The 14164-nt window shown below is 43.9% G+C and overlaps 1 protein-coding gene across 18 annotated transcripts in view; it reads right to left on the reverse strand.

Moving 5' to 3' along the window:
• CACNA1C (calcium voltage-gated channel subunit alpha1 C) overlaps positions 1–14164 on the reverse strand; it is a 1539476-nt gene that overhangs the window by 407690 nt on the left and 1117622 nt on the right. For all 18 annotated transcript variants that reach the window (XM_029599882.1, XM_029599881.1, XM_029599874.1 and 15 more), the window contains one exon: positions 6719–6809. In XM_029599882.1, coding sequence (XP_029455742.1) covers positions 6719–6809 — 91 coding nt within the window. The remainder of the gene's footprint in view (positions 1–6718; positions 6810–14164) is intronic.

Raw genomic sequence — 14164 nt, forward strand, 5'->3', positions numbered from 1 at the left:
CTCCTTTGTGGGATACTGACCATTCGGCTGCAACTTGATATGTAAGGTAGTACAGGAGGGGATGTGATTAGAGCAGAGGACTAAGAAACCAGGGATCAAATCCAGCTTTTCCCCAATGATGCTTCTTCTGACCTTGGGCAAGTCACTTCATCCTCCTTTACCTCAGATACAAATGAATTGCATGCAGATGCGATTTTTCCCATGCATAAGTTTTCTATCAGGATTTTATTTTGATTTGTATGTAAATAGTAGAAAACTTACATGCAAAAATTTCCTACGGACAACATCACAAAAAAATAGCTATATCTTAATCAGGAGTAGTTATCCACTGTAAAAACTGGCCTGCGAAGGCCTTTTCAAGCATAATTTTAGCACTGGAAACGCTGAGGTAGATCTTCAAAACATATGCGCGCGCGTACTTTTGTTCGCGTTGGTGGCGCGAACAAAAGTACACCAGATTTTATAAGATACGCATATAGCCGCGCGTATCTTATAAAATCTGGGGTCGGCGCGCGCAAGGCTGTGCAAAATCGGCAGCCTGCGTGCGCCAAGCCGCGCAGCCTGCCTCCGTTCCCTCCGAGGCCGCTCTGAAATCGGAGTGGCCTCGGAGGGAACTTTCCATCCGCGTCCCCCCACCTTCCCCTCCCTTCCCCTATCTACCCCACCCCCCAGCCCTACCTAAATCCCCTTGAAGCAGGCGTAACTTGCGCGCGCCACCCCGGCATCCCCCGGCACAGGCCGCAGTGCCGGGGGACTCGGGACCACCCTCCCGGCCCACCCCCAAATCGTTGCCACGCCCCTGGACACGCCCCCAGGCACGCCCCCTTCCACCCCTTTTACGAAGCCCCGGGACTTACGCGCGTCCCGGGGCTTTGCGCGCGCCGGCGGCCTATGCAAAATAGGCGCGCCAGCGCGCGAGTGCCCTGCGCGCGTAAATCCGGGAGGATTTACGCGCGCAGGGGTTTTAAAATCTACCCCATAGTTAATGAGCTGCTTCGCATGGTTGTGCATCTCAGCAGCTCATTAGCTTTGATTTTACATAAAAGTTTGCCAGAATAACGTACACGCAAAGTTCACTACATGCGAAGCCGAAATCTTTTGTAAAGTCCACTTTGTAAATAGAAAGAGAAGCCTGTGCACCTAAGGGCCACTTAGGGACATAAATTGCTGTTTTGGATTGCAAAATTCAGTACATTTTACTACATCAGCCTTTTAGACTGTAAGATCTCTGGCACAGTGAAAGACAAACTGCAACTGATCTGTAACTTGTCTTGAACTTAAGTTTGGAAAGGCGAGTAATAATTAAATCTAAAATCCATACCCAAACCCTCATAAAGCTAAACAAAAAATATATGGGTAACAAATCTAATTAACTGTGGTATAGGGGATGTGACGGCATACAGACATTTACATTCAAAGCCATTTAGCTGGAAAGCTCACAAGTTATCCAGCAAAATGGCAGTTTTTTTGAATACTGGGCATTCAGGGGTGTTCCAGGGTGAGCCTAAGTTATCCGGCTAACCTATTTGATTTTCAGTTGTAAATAGTTAAGTTAGCCAGATAACTTTAGACCCGCTTTAGAGCAGGTCTAAAGTTTTCAGGCCTTGCGTGGTTAGATAACTTTCCACTGAACCGGATGTCTTCAAAGATATTCGGTTAAGTGGCGCTGTTAAATAAATCTTTAAAAAAGTACCAGCTAGATTTAAAGTTAGCCAGCTAAAGTTAGCCGGATAACTTTAACCAGGGATATTTAGAGGGGCATTTTTGGCTATCTTTAGCCAGACTTCTCCACTCGCTGGCTTACTGGGTATATATGCCATTATTTTCTCTAATTTAGTTTTTCTTTTCAACTGCCCCTCTAGGTTGTCGTTATTCCTTATTCACACAATCACTCAAAAATATTCCAAATCAATACAGATGCACTAAACTATACTGAACAAAAATATCTGTTAATAAGTCTTTAACTTTTATGACAACTATATCACTGGTGTCACTAGTAGAGAACTAGTACTTTCATCTTCTAAATAAGGAGCATCATAGCACCTAGTGGATGCTGTATATTCTCAGCATTTTCACCGCTTATTGGGTCATAAATAATCATCTGTCCCAATATTATATTTTTGAGTGATGGAGAAGGTACAGAGAAGGGCTACCAAAATGATAAAGGGAATGGAACAGCTCCCCTAAGAGGAAAGACTAAAGAGGTTAGGGCTGTTCAGCTTGGAGAAGAAACGGCTGAGGGGGGAATATTATAGAGGTGTTTAAAATCATGAGAGGTCTAGAATGGGTAAATGCGAATCGGTTATTTACTCTTTCGGATAATAGAAGGACTAGGGGCACTCCATGAAGTCAGCTTGTGGCACATTTAAAACTAATCGGAGAAAGTTCTTTTTCACTCAATGCACAATTAAACTCTGGAATTTGTTGCCAGGGGATGTGGTTAGTGCAGTTGGTGTAGCTGGGTTTAAAAAAGGATTGGATAAGTTCTTGGAGGAAAAGTCCATTACCTGCTATTAATTAAGTTGACTTAGAAAATAGCCACTGCTATTACAAGCATCAGTAGCATGGGATAGACTTAGTTTTTGGATACTTGCCAGCCGCGCGCATGTTATAAAATCCGGGGTCAGCGTGCACAAGGGGGTGCATACTTGTGCACCTTGCACGTGCGGAGCCCTAAGGGAGCCCCGATGGCTTTCCCCGTTCCCTCCGAGGCCACTCCGAAATCGCAGGCCTTTGGAAGCCTCTGTCTACGCCCCGCCCCACCCATTCCCCACCCCTTTTTTCAAGCCCCGGGACATACACGCATCCCGGGGCTTGTACGCCTCGCCGAGCCTATGCAAAATAGGCTCGGTGCGTGCAGGAGGGATTTAAAAGGATTACGCGTGTAACCCTTTTAAAATCCGCCCCACTATGTTCAAGGTGGATCACAAAACATACATGCACATAAAACAAATAATGTCAATTATATAAGTCACATAAAACAAAAACCAGCAATATCATTAAAAAATGTGTAAGTCCTAAGGCTTTTGGTGTTAAATGGCTGATATATACAAATTAAGGGGCAGATTTTCAAAGGGATACGCGCGTACCAGTGGAAAACCTGCCCCAAATTCCCCCTGTGCGCGCCGAGCCTACGTTGAATAGGCTCGGCAGCGTGCACAAGCCCCAGGACGTGCGTAAGTCCCGGGGCTTTCCTGGGGGCGTCGGGGGCACGTCGGGGGGGGGGGGGGGGGGGCGTGTCGTGGTGGTGCATCATCCGGAGGCAGGGCCGTGGGAATGGTTCAGGCCCAGGGGCATTTCGGGGGTGTGGCCGAGGCGTCCAAAACTGCTCCCGGGACAGGGAATTGCGCGGCCGGCACTCGCAAGTTAAGCCTGCCTCGGGCAGGCGTAATTTTTCAAGCAAAGGTAGGGGGGGTTAGACAGGGATAGGGGGGGTGGGTTAGGTAGGGGAAGGGAGGGGAAGGTGCGGGGGGAGGGAACGGAGGCAAGCTGCGCGGCTCGGTGCGCAGGCTGCCGATTTTGCACTGCCTTGCCCGCGCCGACCCCGGATTTTAATGGATACGCACGGCTACGCGCGTATCTATTAAAATCTGGCGTACTCCTGTTTGCACCTGGTGCATGAACAAAAGTATGCGCGGGCGTACTTTTTAAAAATCTACCCCTAAATGCCTGGGTAAACAAATAGGGGCAGATTTTCAAATGGGTATGCGCGTAAGTTACGCGTGTACCCCCCGAAAACCTGCCCCAAGTTCCTCCTGTGCACGCCGAGCCTATGTTGAATAGGCTCAGTGGATCGCGCAAGCCCCGAGATGCGTGTAAGTCCCGGGGCTTTCCTGGGGGGGCGTGTCGGGGGCGTGTCGCAACGATGCGGCATTTGGGGCGGAGCCGCAGGCGTGGTTCCGGCCCAGGGGTGTTTCGGGGGCATGGCCGAGGCCTCCGAAACAGCTCCCCAGCCGGGGAATCGCGCGCCCGTTTTTAAAACAAATGTGGTGGTGGGGGGGTTTAGATAGGGCTGGGGGGGCGGGTTGGGGAGGGGAAGGTGCGGGGGGGGGGGGTGGAGGGAACGGAGGCAGGCTGCCGATTTTGGGCAGCCTTGCGCGTGCCGACCCCGGAGTTTAACGGCTATGTGCGTATCTATTAAAATCCGGCGTACTTTTGTTTGCGCCTGGTGCGTGAACAAAAGTATGCGTGGGCGTACTTTTATTAAATCTACCCCATAAGATTTTAAAGCCTTCTTAAATGCCCTTAAGCATGTAACTGAGCACAGCTGTTCTGGAAGAGAATGTGAACAACAGGGACTAGCTACAGAAAAGGCCCTATTTCTTGTAGCATCTAGGTTGGCCAATTTGTCAGAAGTAACTTCTAAAAAATGTTTATTCACTGATCTTTGATAGCAAGATGTCTTATATATATGCAAAATTATGTTAATCCATGTAGGAGTTTATGTACCATTGATGCCAATTTAAACTGTATTTGGCAATGTATAGGAACCAGTGCAATGATGAGAGAATAGGGTGGCAGCATTCTAGATGATGTGTGTGGCTCGAAAGGTACAAGCTGGGAAACCTACATATAGGGAAGTGCAGTAGTCCAGGCTAGACAGAACAAGAGCCTGAAGGGGAGAACAAAAGTCCTGTGGTACCAATAGTGGTCTCGGTCGTCTCAGTAGTCATAACTTGAAAAATGATGACTTTACAATGGATCTGATATGAACATTCATGGAAAGATTGAGGGTCTATAATTACTAGTGTTAGCCTATCACACCCTATTCTTACTCTCAGAAACCGCAAAACTCAGGTGCCCAGTTAAAAGGAAAACTGTTTTGAAAGATTTTAGCAGTTTCATCAGGTAAATTAATATTTACAATTTAAGATTTACTCATATTTACCCAAAATCCCGCCACCCTCCCTCTGAAGCTCAAACACCAAAACTGGCAGAAATAGGTTTCGGAGGGTTAACGAGAATATCACATCATCTGCAAATAGTGAGACTTTAAACTCAGCAGCCCCCACTTTTAGTTCCCTAATACCGGAGTCGTTCTGATTCTGTCTGCCAAGAATTCCAACACCAATGCAAAAAGCAGCGATGACAGAGGCCATTCCCCGCCTTGTTCCTCTCTCCAGGTGAAAAGTCTCTGCATATTCCCCATTAACATCAATAAACACCTGAGGAGATTCGGGTAATTTCTGAATCAAGTGCAGAATTTCACCCCAAGCCCACTTTCCTCAAACACAGAACATAAAACCTCAGTGGACCTGTCGAAGGCTTTCTCGGCATCAATCGCCAACAGCAGTGCAAGATCCTTATGCTTCTTTGCAGTCCACACATACGATTAAGAATGCGCCTAATGTGATCAGCAGTATGCCTGCCAAAAACGAACCCTGGTTGATCCTCATGCACTAACTCAGGGGCCACCCTAGCTAATCTGACAGCCAAACATTTCGCTAGCAACTTTATATTTAATAAAGATATCAGTTTATAAGAAGCACGTAGATTCTTATCCCTACCCTCTTTAGCTATAAACAGTTATCCCGGCCACCTTCATTGAGGGCAGCAAGCCTCTTCCCATGGTGCAGCTTTCAAAGGCTGAATCAATAAATTCCCAAACTGTTTGTACAAGTGCACCGTGAAAGCATCCAGGCCAGGTGACCTATTCGCTTTTGGTGCTTTAATCCCCATAGATATCTCATATCCAGAAATTGCCATATCTAATTTCTCTTCTTGCTCAGCTGGTAAATATGCTTCCTCTAAGTACTCATCAATATCTACATCCTCTATTCGGTTATCCGCTGTATACAATTCCTGATAACATTTTTATGTTTAAAACTGTTTATTAAGAAAACAAGAAAAACAAATAAGAACATAAGAAATTGCCATGCTGGGTCAGACCAAGGGTCCATCAAGCCCAGCATCCTGTTTTCAACAGAGGCCAAACCAGGCCACAGGAACCTGGCAATTATCCAAACACTAAGAAGATCCCATGCTACTGATGTAATTAAAAGCAGTGGCTATTCCCTAAGTAAACTTGATTAATAGCAGTTAATGGACTTCTCCTGCAAGAACTTATCCAAACCTTTTTTGCTCGACATTCATTTGTTTTTGATGCACATCAAATCAAATATAGGGAACAGTCATGTAACACAGAAGACCTATTTTATACATTTTAACCCCCAACTTCCCCTTCTACCCAAGTGGCTAATAACGTAATTAACAAAGGTAAAACTGGCACATTGCCTCCAGAAAAGAATTATATACAGTAGCAATAACAACAATGCAAAAGCAGTGTATACAACATGTTTCCAGTCTTCTATGTTTAATGTTAAAGCAAGGCCTTCCTAAACAACCTATGGTTATGGCATTACTGTGAGTGTTGTCTAGTCATAGCTGCACTGCATCACCACTGATGAAAGCACTAAAGCACATGCAATTTTCAGAGGGGTCGATTAACAACACTAAGAGCTAAGTTGAAGACTAACAAGACAGTTTCAATGTAAGACCATCTTAACGTGTCCCAGTATAGGCAGAATTGTTCTGAGTGCTCTGGAACCAATCTGCCTATACTGGGGCATGTGATTACTCTACCTGATTAGCAGATCAGGGAAGAGTGAGATAAACCGACACCTCACTCTCATTGCTTTCTGTTTCCAAGTAAGCATAAACATTTACTGAATCTTTTTTTTTTTTTTTTTCCAATGGCTTTAGTAGGCAGAATACTCACGCCAGCCTTGCTCCGCAGTTTTCTCCTTCAATATCTCCTCCCCCTACATTGTCTGTATTCACAGATTCCGTCTCACTGGTAGGCATGCTCACTGCCAGAATCAGAAGGAACAAAACAGAAATATGATGGTTAGTTCTGTTTCTCATTACTGGACAGAATATCATTTGGCAATGAATGAAAACTGAGGAACAGTCTATGGGAAAGGGTAGGAACACTTTGTCTGCCTGGTTTGCTGAGTGGCCGGCTACACATCTTGTACTACACTGCCCACTGTATAAGGATGACAAGCAGAGAGGAGGAGAAGCCCTAGTGGTCAGAGCAGCAGACTACAGATCAAGAAGGAAGGGTTCAAACCCTACCAACACTCCCTGTGACCTAGATATCCACTTTGCCCTCCATTTGTCTCGAGTTTAGGGAACTGTTTCACTTTGATTTTTTTTTTTTCCATAGATACAGAATTGCAAAAAGCCTTCGTGAATGAGGTCTTAAGATTGTGAGGCTTCTGGGGACAGAGAAATACCTACAGTACCTGAATGTAATCCACTTTGAAGTGTCACAAAAGGCAGAATAAAAACAAAAAAGTATCATCATTATTAAATACAATAGAAAGCAATAGGGATGTTTTTCTCAGATGTGCAATATATCAGTTGAAGAAACAAAAGCTAAGGCTGCCACCATAAGTGTAAGTGGGTGCTTCTGAGGGGATGTTTAAAGGAGGTGGTGCTGATGTAAGACTCATAAGGAAATTGCAATCATGTTGTCATTGCTGAGTACCATTTTCCGCTGACAATAAGTGTTTTATTTATTTATTACTACTTCAATGTATTATCCACCTAGCTAAATACATTTAGGGCAGATTTAACAGTTTTGTTTCCAGTGGATTGTTTAAAATTGCAGAGAACTGTATTAAGCTGACTAGTAATGCTGAACCACATGGGTGTCAATGTAGGCGTCAGTATGGTATTGCTCAAATGTTTTGATAAAGAAGTAGATTCCCACCCAGCCCCACTGGTCATTCCTTGCAGCCTTACTCAATCAAAGTTGCCTCATCCTCAGTTAAGCCCATCTATAACCCACCTGGCTTACTTCTTCCCATTCATGGTCCTCCTATTTATCATAGCAAGACCTCATATATTTTGGTCTGGGTGTCTGGTATGTTTCTCTTGACTAGACTGTAAGCTCCAAGGTGCAGGGACTATCTCTGTAAAGCATTTTACAAGTGATAGCATTATACAAGTGATAATAATAATAACAATATATTGTATGAGGAAACAGATGCAACCCAAACATGTAGGTATGAGAAGCTTCAGCCTGCACACACCATATAGTAGTACATTACATGTTTGTATACTAATAGTCCACCAAGAACATTTGTGTGATGCACAAAATAATTTTTCAAATTTTCTAATGTATTTCTATAAGTCAGGTCTGTACAGCACAGTTTTCAAGATGAAATTATTTCCTATTTTCTTTATGCATTTAGATATGTGCATGGCTTCTTCCTAAATCCAAACCCCCCCCCCCCCACCCATGTAATCAACCACTTCGACTTTCCAGTCACTTTGGCATGCAAGTATGGAGAGAAAAAAACCCAGGCATGGATACCTAGCATCTCTCTCAGTTGAAGAAAGTAGAACTATATCTTCTCCCACTCTAGATTGTATCCTGGATCTGAGATGCATTTGCAACCACTTGTCCAACATCCTGTTCTTTACATAAGACTTTCCAAAACACCCTTATAAATTTCCTTTAAAACCGTGACACCCAATGCTGGATAACTACTTGCGGAGATGGTAAATTAAGGACCGCCATTTGTAAACATTCCAATATAGTCTAGCTCTGTAATAATAGGGCTCTTTTACTCTGAAGAATTAAAAACAAATATTGATCAGTGGAACACTCTCAGACAGAGACAATAAAAATAAACCCACATACTGAATGAAGGGGGTTTTAGTTGGAATGTACCACACCGTCTAGGAATTCCTGCAATTCTAAACTTAAAAAACAAAGTTTTTCTTAAATTACGGTATACACTTATAACCCCCTTTTTCCCCATGCTCTCCCAGAAATAAGCAAGGTTCCACATTCAGATGCTGCGGAAGTTGAGAATAGCGTGGATGCAGCTCCCAAGGATTCTTCCTTGGGAAACAGAAAAGCTGTAAAGCCCAAGGGATTCATGCTCAGTCTTAACAATAAATAAATCCACACATCGAGAGTTGCCTTGCAGAACAAAATTCATATTTTCCTGTAGTAAAAATCAAGTAAATCAGTATAAAAATAGAAAAGTACAAGCAAACAGTTCTTCGCACAGTATTCAAATATTAGACAGTCTCAGTCAGGTGAGGAAAAACAATCCAATCACAAGAAGCCGGCTTGAGTAACAAGTACAGGAATGAGAACCTCTTCTGTTCCTCTAGGCGCTTCCTCTCCCTTAGATTCCCAAATTGAACGTGTAGTCCTTTTCTCTCACTTGGAAAAGAAGGACATAAATGCCTTGTTGGTGAACACTGCAGCAAGGCCAAGTTTCTATCCGCCAGTCCTGGGAATATTCGCCTTCCTAGGCACTGTGCTGAGAGTCCCTGCTGGAAGTCATGACTAAAGGAGAGAAAGACACTCTCCGGACAAGAAGGAGAGACAACCTACGCTTCTCCCTACCAGGAGCCCTGGACAGCCACTTACTGTCTCCTTCTTACTTCTCTGGTTGATGACTCCCTCTAGTGCCTTGTGGAGGCATCTATATAACTTTTAGATGAGACCAGCCCTTTTTGGGATGGACCAGGAAAATCAACCTAAAAATGCTGTATACCCCTGGAACCTCCCATTGCTTAAATGTTCCTTACTTTAACCTATGGCGACGGCTTAAACAACCTTACATATTTTTAATCTTGAGGCCTAGTGTGCCATACATTCCCCTCCCTCACCCAACACAAATTAGGTTATGTTGCGGTACAACTGGCCTTTGGTAATTAGATTTATAACACACATCTATGGTCTGCAGAGGTCCCGTTAATCGTTTGAGGTTTGTATTTTCTTGTGCCTTAGGGCCAGACTTTCACAGTTCCGATTTTAGCTCAATGCCAAAGGCATCCCTCTCAAACAGGGCTTCTCATGTTTTGTCCACGTGGCCTACCAACAGATGTGTTTTTCAAGCTGCAGTCAATGAACTTGCATGAGGTAAATTTACATACGGTCTAAAACGTACTTAATTGGTCACTCTGAAAATCCAGAACCAAATACCTATACAAAAGAGGAAGAAAGACTGAGATAGGCAAGTGGGGTGACTCTCAAGAGGGCCAAAGCTAGGAACCTCTGCTCTTCAAGCATCAGAGTTAGAGTTCCTTCTTGGCCTTTAGGTTAACATCAAGTATGGAATCACACAAAAGATTTTGTGTTATGAGCTGGGAATGGCCTTGTCTTAACTTACGGTTTAGACTGAATGCTGTTGAAAATGAGGAATTAATGCCCTGTCATCCAGCCCCACTGGGGACAAGGTGATATGATTTAATTTAGAAATTTCTAGACTGCTAATCCAGCCTGTAAAAATCAGCTCAAAGAAAGTGCACAATAAATAAAAACCATCTTAGTAGAGTACAACTAATATAGCAAAACTGTGCAAGCAGCATACATATTAAGTAAAAATAAAAGCAGATTTATACAATCAATAAAACATAAGCACACAATAAAACCTAGCCATTTACTCAGACATTTACTAACATACCAGTCAACACAAGTTTTAATAATATAAATTAAGAACCATGGCTAATCTTTCAAGTATCTTGTTTTCAAACTATTATCTACCCTCTATCAAGAATGAAAATTCCCTTCTCTATGGGAAAATCCATATCTATATCAAGGAGGGAAGAGTCTAAAAATCAGGGTATCCTCTGCTGATGTAATGACTATTGGCAAAGCAGGAGAGTTAACATTTTTATTAGAGTTCTATCTTCAAAAGTTAATAAAAGCAAACTTGAGACACTTGCAGTGGAGCACTAATTCTAGGCATTTGCCTAGGAGTCAATATTCAAATGGTCTGTCCAGCTAAGTTAGGGACTTAGCCAGACAAATCGTGGGTTTTAAGTTTCCCACCGCTCTGAACATCTCTGATTTATCTGGCTGTTTATCGTACTGATTTTTGTATTGTTTTATTGTATCCCGCCCCAAGCTACTGGAATAAGTGGATAATAAATCTTTTAAATAAATAAATATATTAAGTGGAGCACCTAATTGTTGAATATCCATGTCTATTTATCTGACTGGCTTAAGCCAGATGAATTGTCCGCTTGCCGTGCAGCTGAATATTAAACTCTTATTTTTTGTTTTTTGCAAAGTGTGCAATTTCCAAAATGGAAAAAAAAAGCATGTATACTAAAATTGCTCACTTACGTTTGAATTTTAAAAGCTCTGCACGAGTAAAATTTGGGGGTTATGTGCGTGGCTGGGTCTTGCGCACATTTTCGAAAGGGCCCAGCCACGCACATAACCCTCGATACACGCAAAAGGACCACCTAAAAGAGGGCGAGTCGGGGGCGGGCTGGAACAACGCCATTAGATGCTGTCCTGGGGAAGCGCGCGCCACCAGCTGGCCAGTGCATGCAACTTACTTCATCTATTTAGATGAAGGAAGTTATGAAATAAAGGGAAAAAAAGGGAGGGAAAGAGGTTTTAGGGGTTGGGGAGGAGAGGGGGAAAAGGGAGGCAGAGTACGAAGGGGTATAGGGAAGTTCCCTGCCAGTTCGCTCCTTAATTGGAGCGAACTGGGAGGGAACTGGGAATCGGCCGATCGCATCACCGCGCGTATTTTTCTAAAATCCCCCCCATGTGCAGAGGAGGCCACCCACCCGCACATGTGTGCGCAGTAGAGATGTGAATCGGAACTGGAATCGGTTCGGATTCCGGTTCCGATTCACATGTGGGTTTTTTTGCATCGGGCCCGATCGCGGTTTTGTTTATCGGCTGCGCCCGAGCCGATAAACAAAAAACCCACCCCGACCCTTTAAAACTAAACCCTTTGCTTCCCCCACCCTCCCGACCCCCCCAAAAACATTTTACAGGTACCTGGTGGTCCAGTGGGGGTCCCGGGAGCGATCTCCCACTCTCGGGCCGTCGGCTGCCACTAATCAAAATGGCGCCGATGGCCTTTGCCCTTACCATGTGACAGGGTATCCGTGCCATTGGCCGGCCCCTGTCACATGGAGAGAGCACTGGATGGCCAGTGCCATCTTAAAAATGGCGCGGGCCATCCAGTGCTCCTACCATGTGACAGGGGCCGGCCAATGGCACGGATACCCTGTCACATGGTAAGGGCAAAGGCCATCGGCGCCATTTTGATTAGTGGCAGCCGACAGCCCGAGAGTGGGAGATCGCTCCCGGGACCCCCACTGGACCACCAGGTACCTGTAAAATGTTTTTGGGGGGGTCGGGAGGGTGGGGGAAGCAAAGGGTTTAGTTTTAAAGGGTCGGGGTGGGTTTAGGGGTTATTTTTGTGTGCCGTTTTTCCCGCCCTCCCCCAAAACGATAAGAGAACCCCCCACGATCAATATTGTGGGGTTTTCCTATCGTTTTGGGGGAGCCCCCGATTTCTGACGATTTTGAAAATATCGTCCGAAGCCCGATTCACATCCCTAGCGCGCAGACATTAAAATCCTGCATGTATATGCCTGTATGCTATAAAACTGGCACGTCTATGTGCGCGTGGCGGGAACCGCACATGCACATGGATGTGCATGCGTACGTTTTAAAATCGACCCCCATAGTATGAAAATAAGTGTGCAAATAATCAAGATTAGTGCGCAACCTGGCTCATTGCTTTGGCATTTGTTTTGTTCATTTTGGAAATGAAAGCCCTAGCCTTATAAATATTTGTGTTACGTACAGATTACAAAAGAGCAAACTGTACATAGTGAGGCATGGTTGGGGGCAGATACCTGACTTTATTTTACAAATAAAGCATAATATCATTTGCTTATATATAAACTCATCATTTTCTTTGGAGTTTGCACTGTTGGCGGGGAGGCTATGTGTGTGCCGTCATAGGCAGGGAAGAAGCAATGGGAATAACTCCTAATCAGGATCTTGAAGATAAATTGCCAGCTGACTCAGGTCAACTACGGCAGGCTAAACCAGTTCTAGTTTTGTCCCATCACATGGCATGGACTCGCAGTCCTGCCTTTCCTAGAGAAACTTGGGTCAGAACTAGAGCTGGATCTGCCTGTCAGAGTTGACAGGTATCAGGCAGTGCCGGTAATCCTGTAGAAATTATTCATAGGGGAATTGCGATATAATTGCGATGGAGAAGATACAGAGAAGGGCTACCAAAATGATAAGGGGAATGGAACAACTCCCCTATGAGGAAAGACTAAAGAGGTTAGGACTTTTCAGCTTGGAGAAGAGATGGCTGAGGGGGGATATGATAGAGAGTTTAAAATCATGAGAGGTCTAGAACGGGTAGATGTGAATCGGTTATTTACTCTTTCAGATAATAGAAAGACTAGGGGGCACTCCGTGAAGTTAGCATGTGGCACATTTAAAACTAATAGGAGAAAGTTCTTTTTTACTCAACGCACAATTAAACTCTGGAATTTGTTGCCAGAGGATGTGGTTAGTGCAGTTAGTATAGCTGTGTTTAAAAAAGGATTGGATAAGTTCTTGGAGGAGAAGTCCATTACCTGCTATTAAGTTCACTTAGAGAATAGCCACTGCCATTACCAATGGTAACATGGAATAGACTTAGTTTTTGGGTTCTTGCCAGGTTCTTATGGCCTGGATTGGCCACTGTTGGAAACAGGATGCTGGGCATGATGGACCCTTGGTCTGACCCAGTATGGCATGTTCTTATGATACCATAGCTAATTTTTTTTTAAAAAGATAATTAGAAATGATAGTTAAAACAAAAATCTATTTTCTTTGTTCCGATTCATATTTTATTTCTATAGGGATATCAGCGGTGAAGGTTAGCTCCCCTTTCTTGTAAATCAGGGCGCTGCCATTTTGACCCTTGCCAGAGCCTCGTGCAAGCATCACATTGATACATGTAAAGCATGAACAGAGCGCAGATTTATGAACTCAGGAAAAGAGATGTTGTAAAAACAGACATTAGTAAAAATGGTGCACACCTTTTATGTAAAAAACAAAAGTATAAAACCTTAACATATGAAACATAATAGAGGAAAAAGGCAAGAAATCTAGGAATATGATAAAGCAACAGTGGCAGTAAACAGGCAGGCTGAATGCTGAGGAAATTGGCTAGAACGCTTTGAAATAGTTTAATTTTAAAAAGTACATGAGTCCATCTGGCACAAAGGTCTTCAAATTACCTCATTTAATCATTTATTTGACAACAGTGATCTTAACCATGAAAAAGTATCCAGGCTCCAAACCATGAAAAGTTATTAGGTCCCAGCTGACTCCTAAACTCAACAAGATTCTTTATGCAATAAGATAATAGTT

Source organism: Rhinatrema bivittatum, chromosome 4 (genome assembly GCF_901001135.1).
Source record: "Rhinatrema bivittatum chromosome 4, aRhiBiv1.1, whole genome shotgun sequence".
NCBI lineage: Eukaryota > Metazoa > Chordata > Amphibia > Gymnophiona > Rhinatrematidae > Rhinatrema > Rhinatrema bivittatum.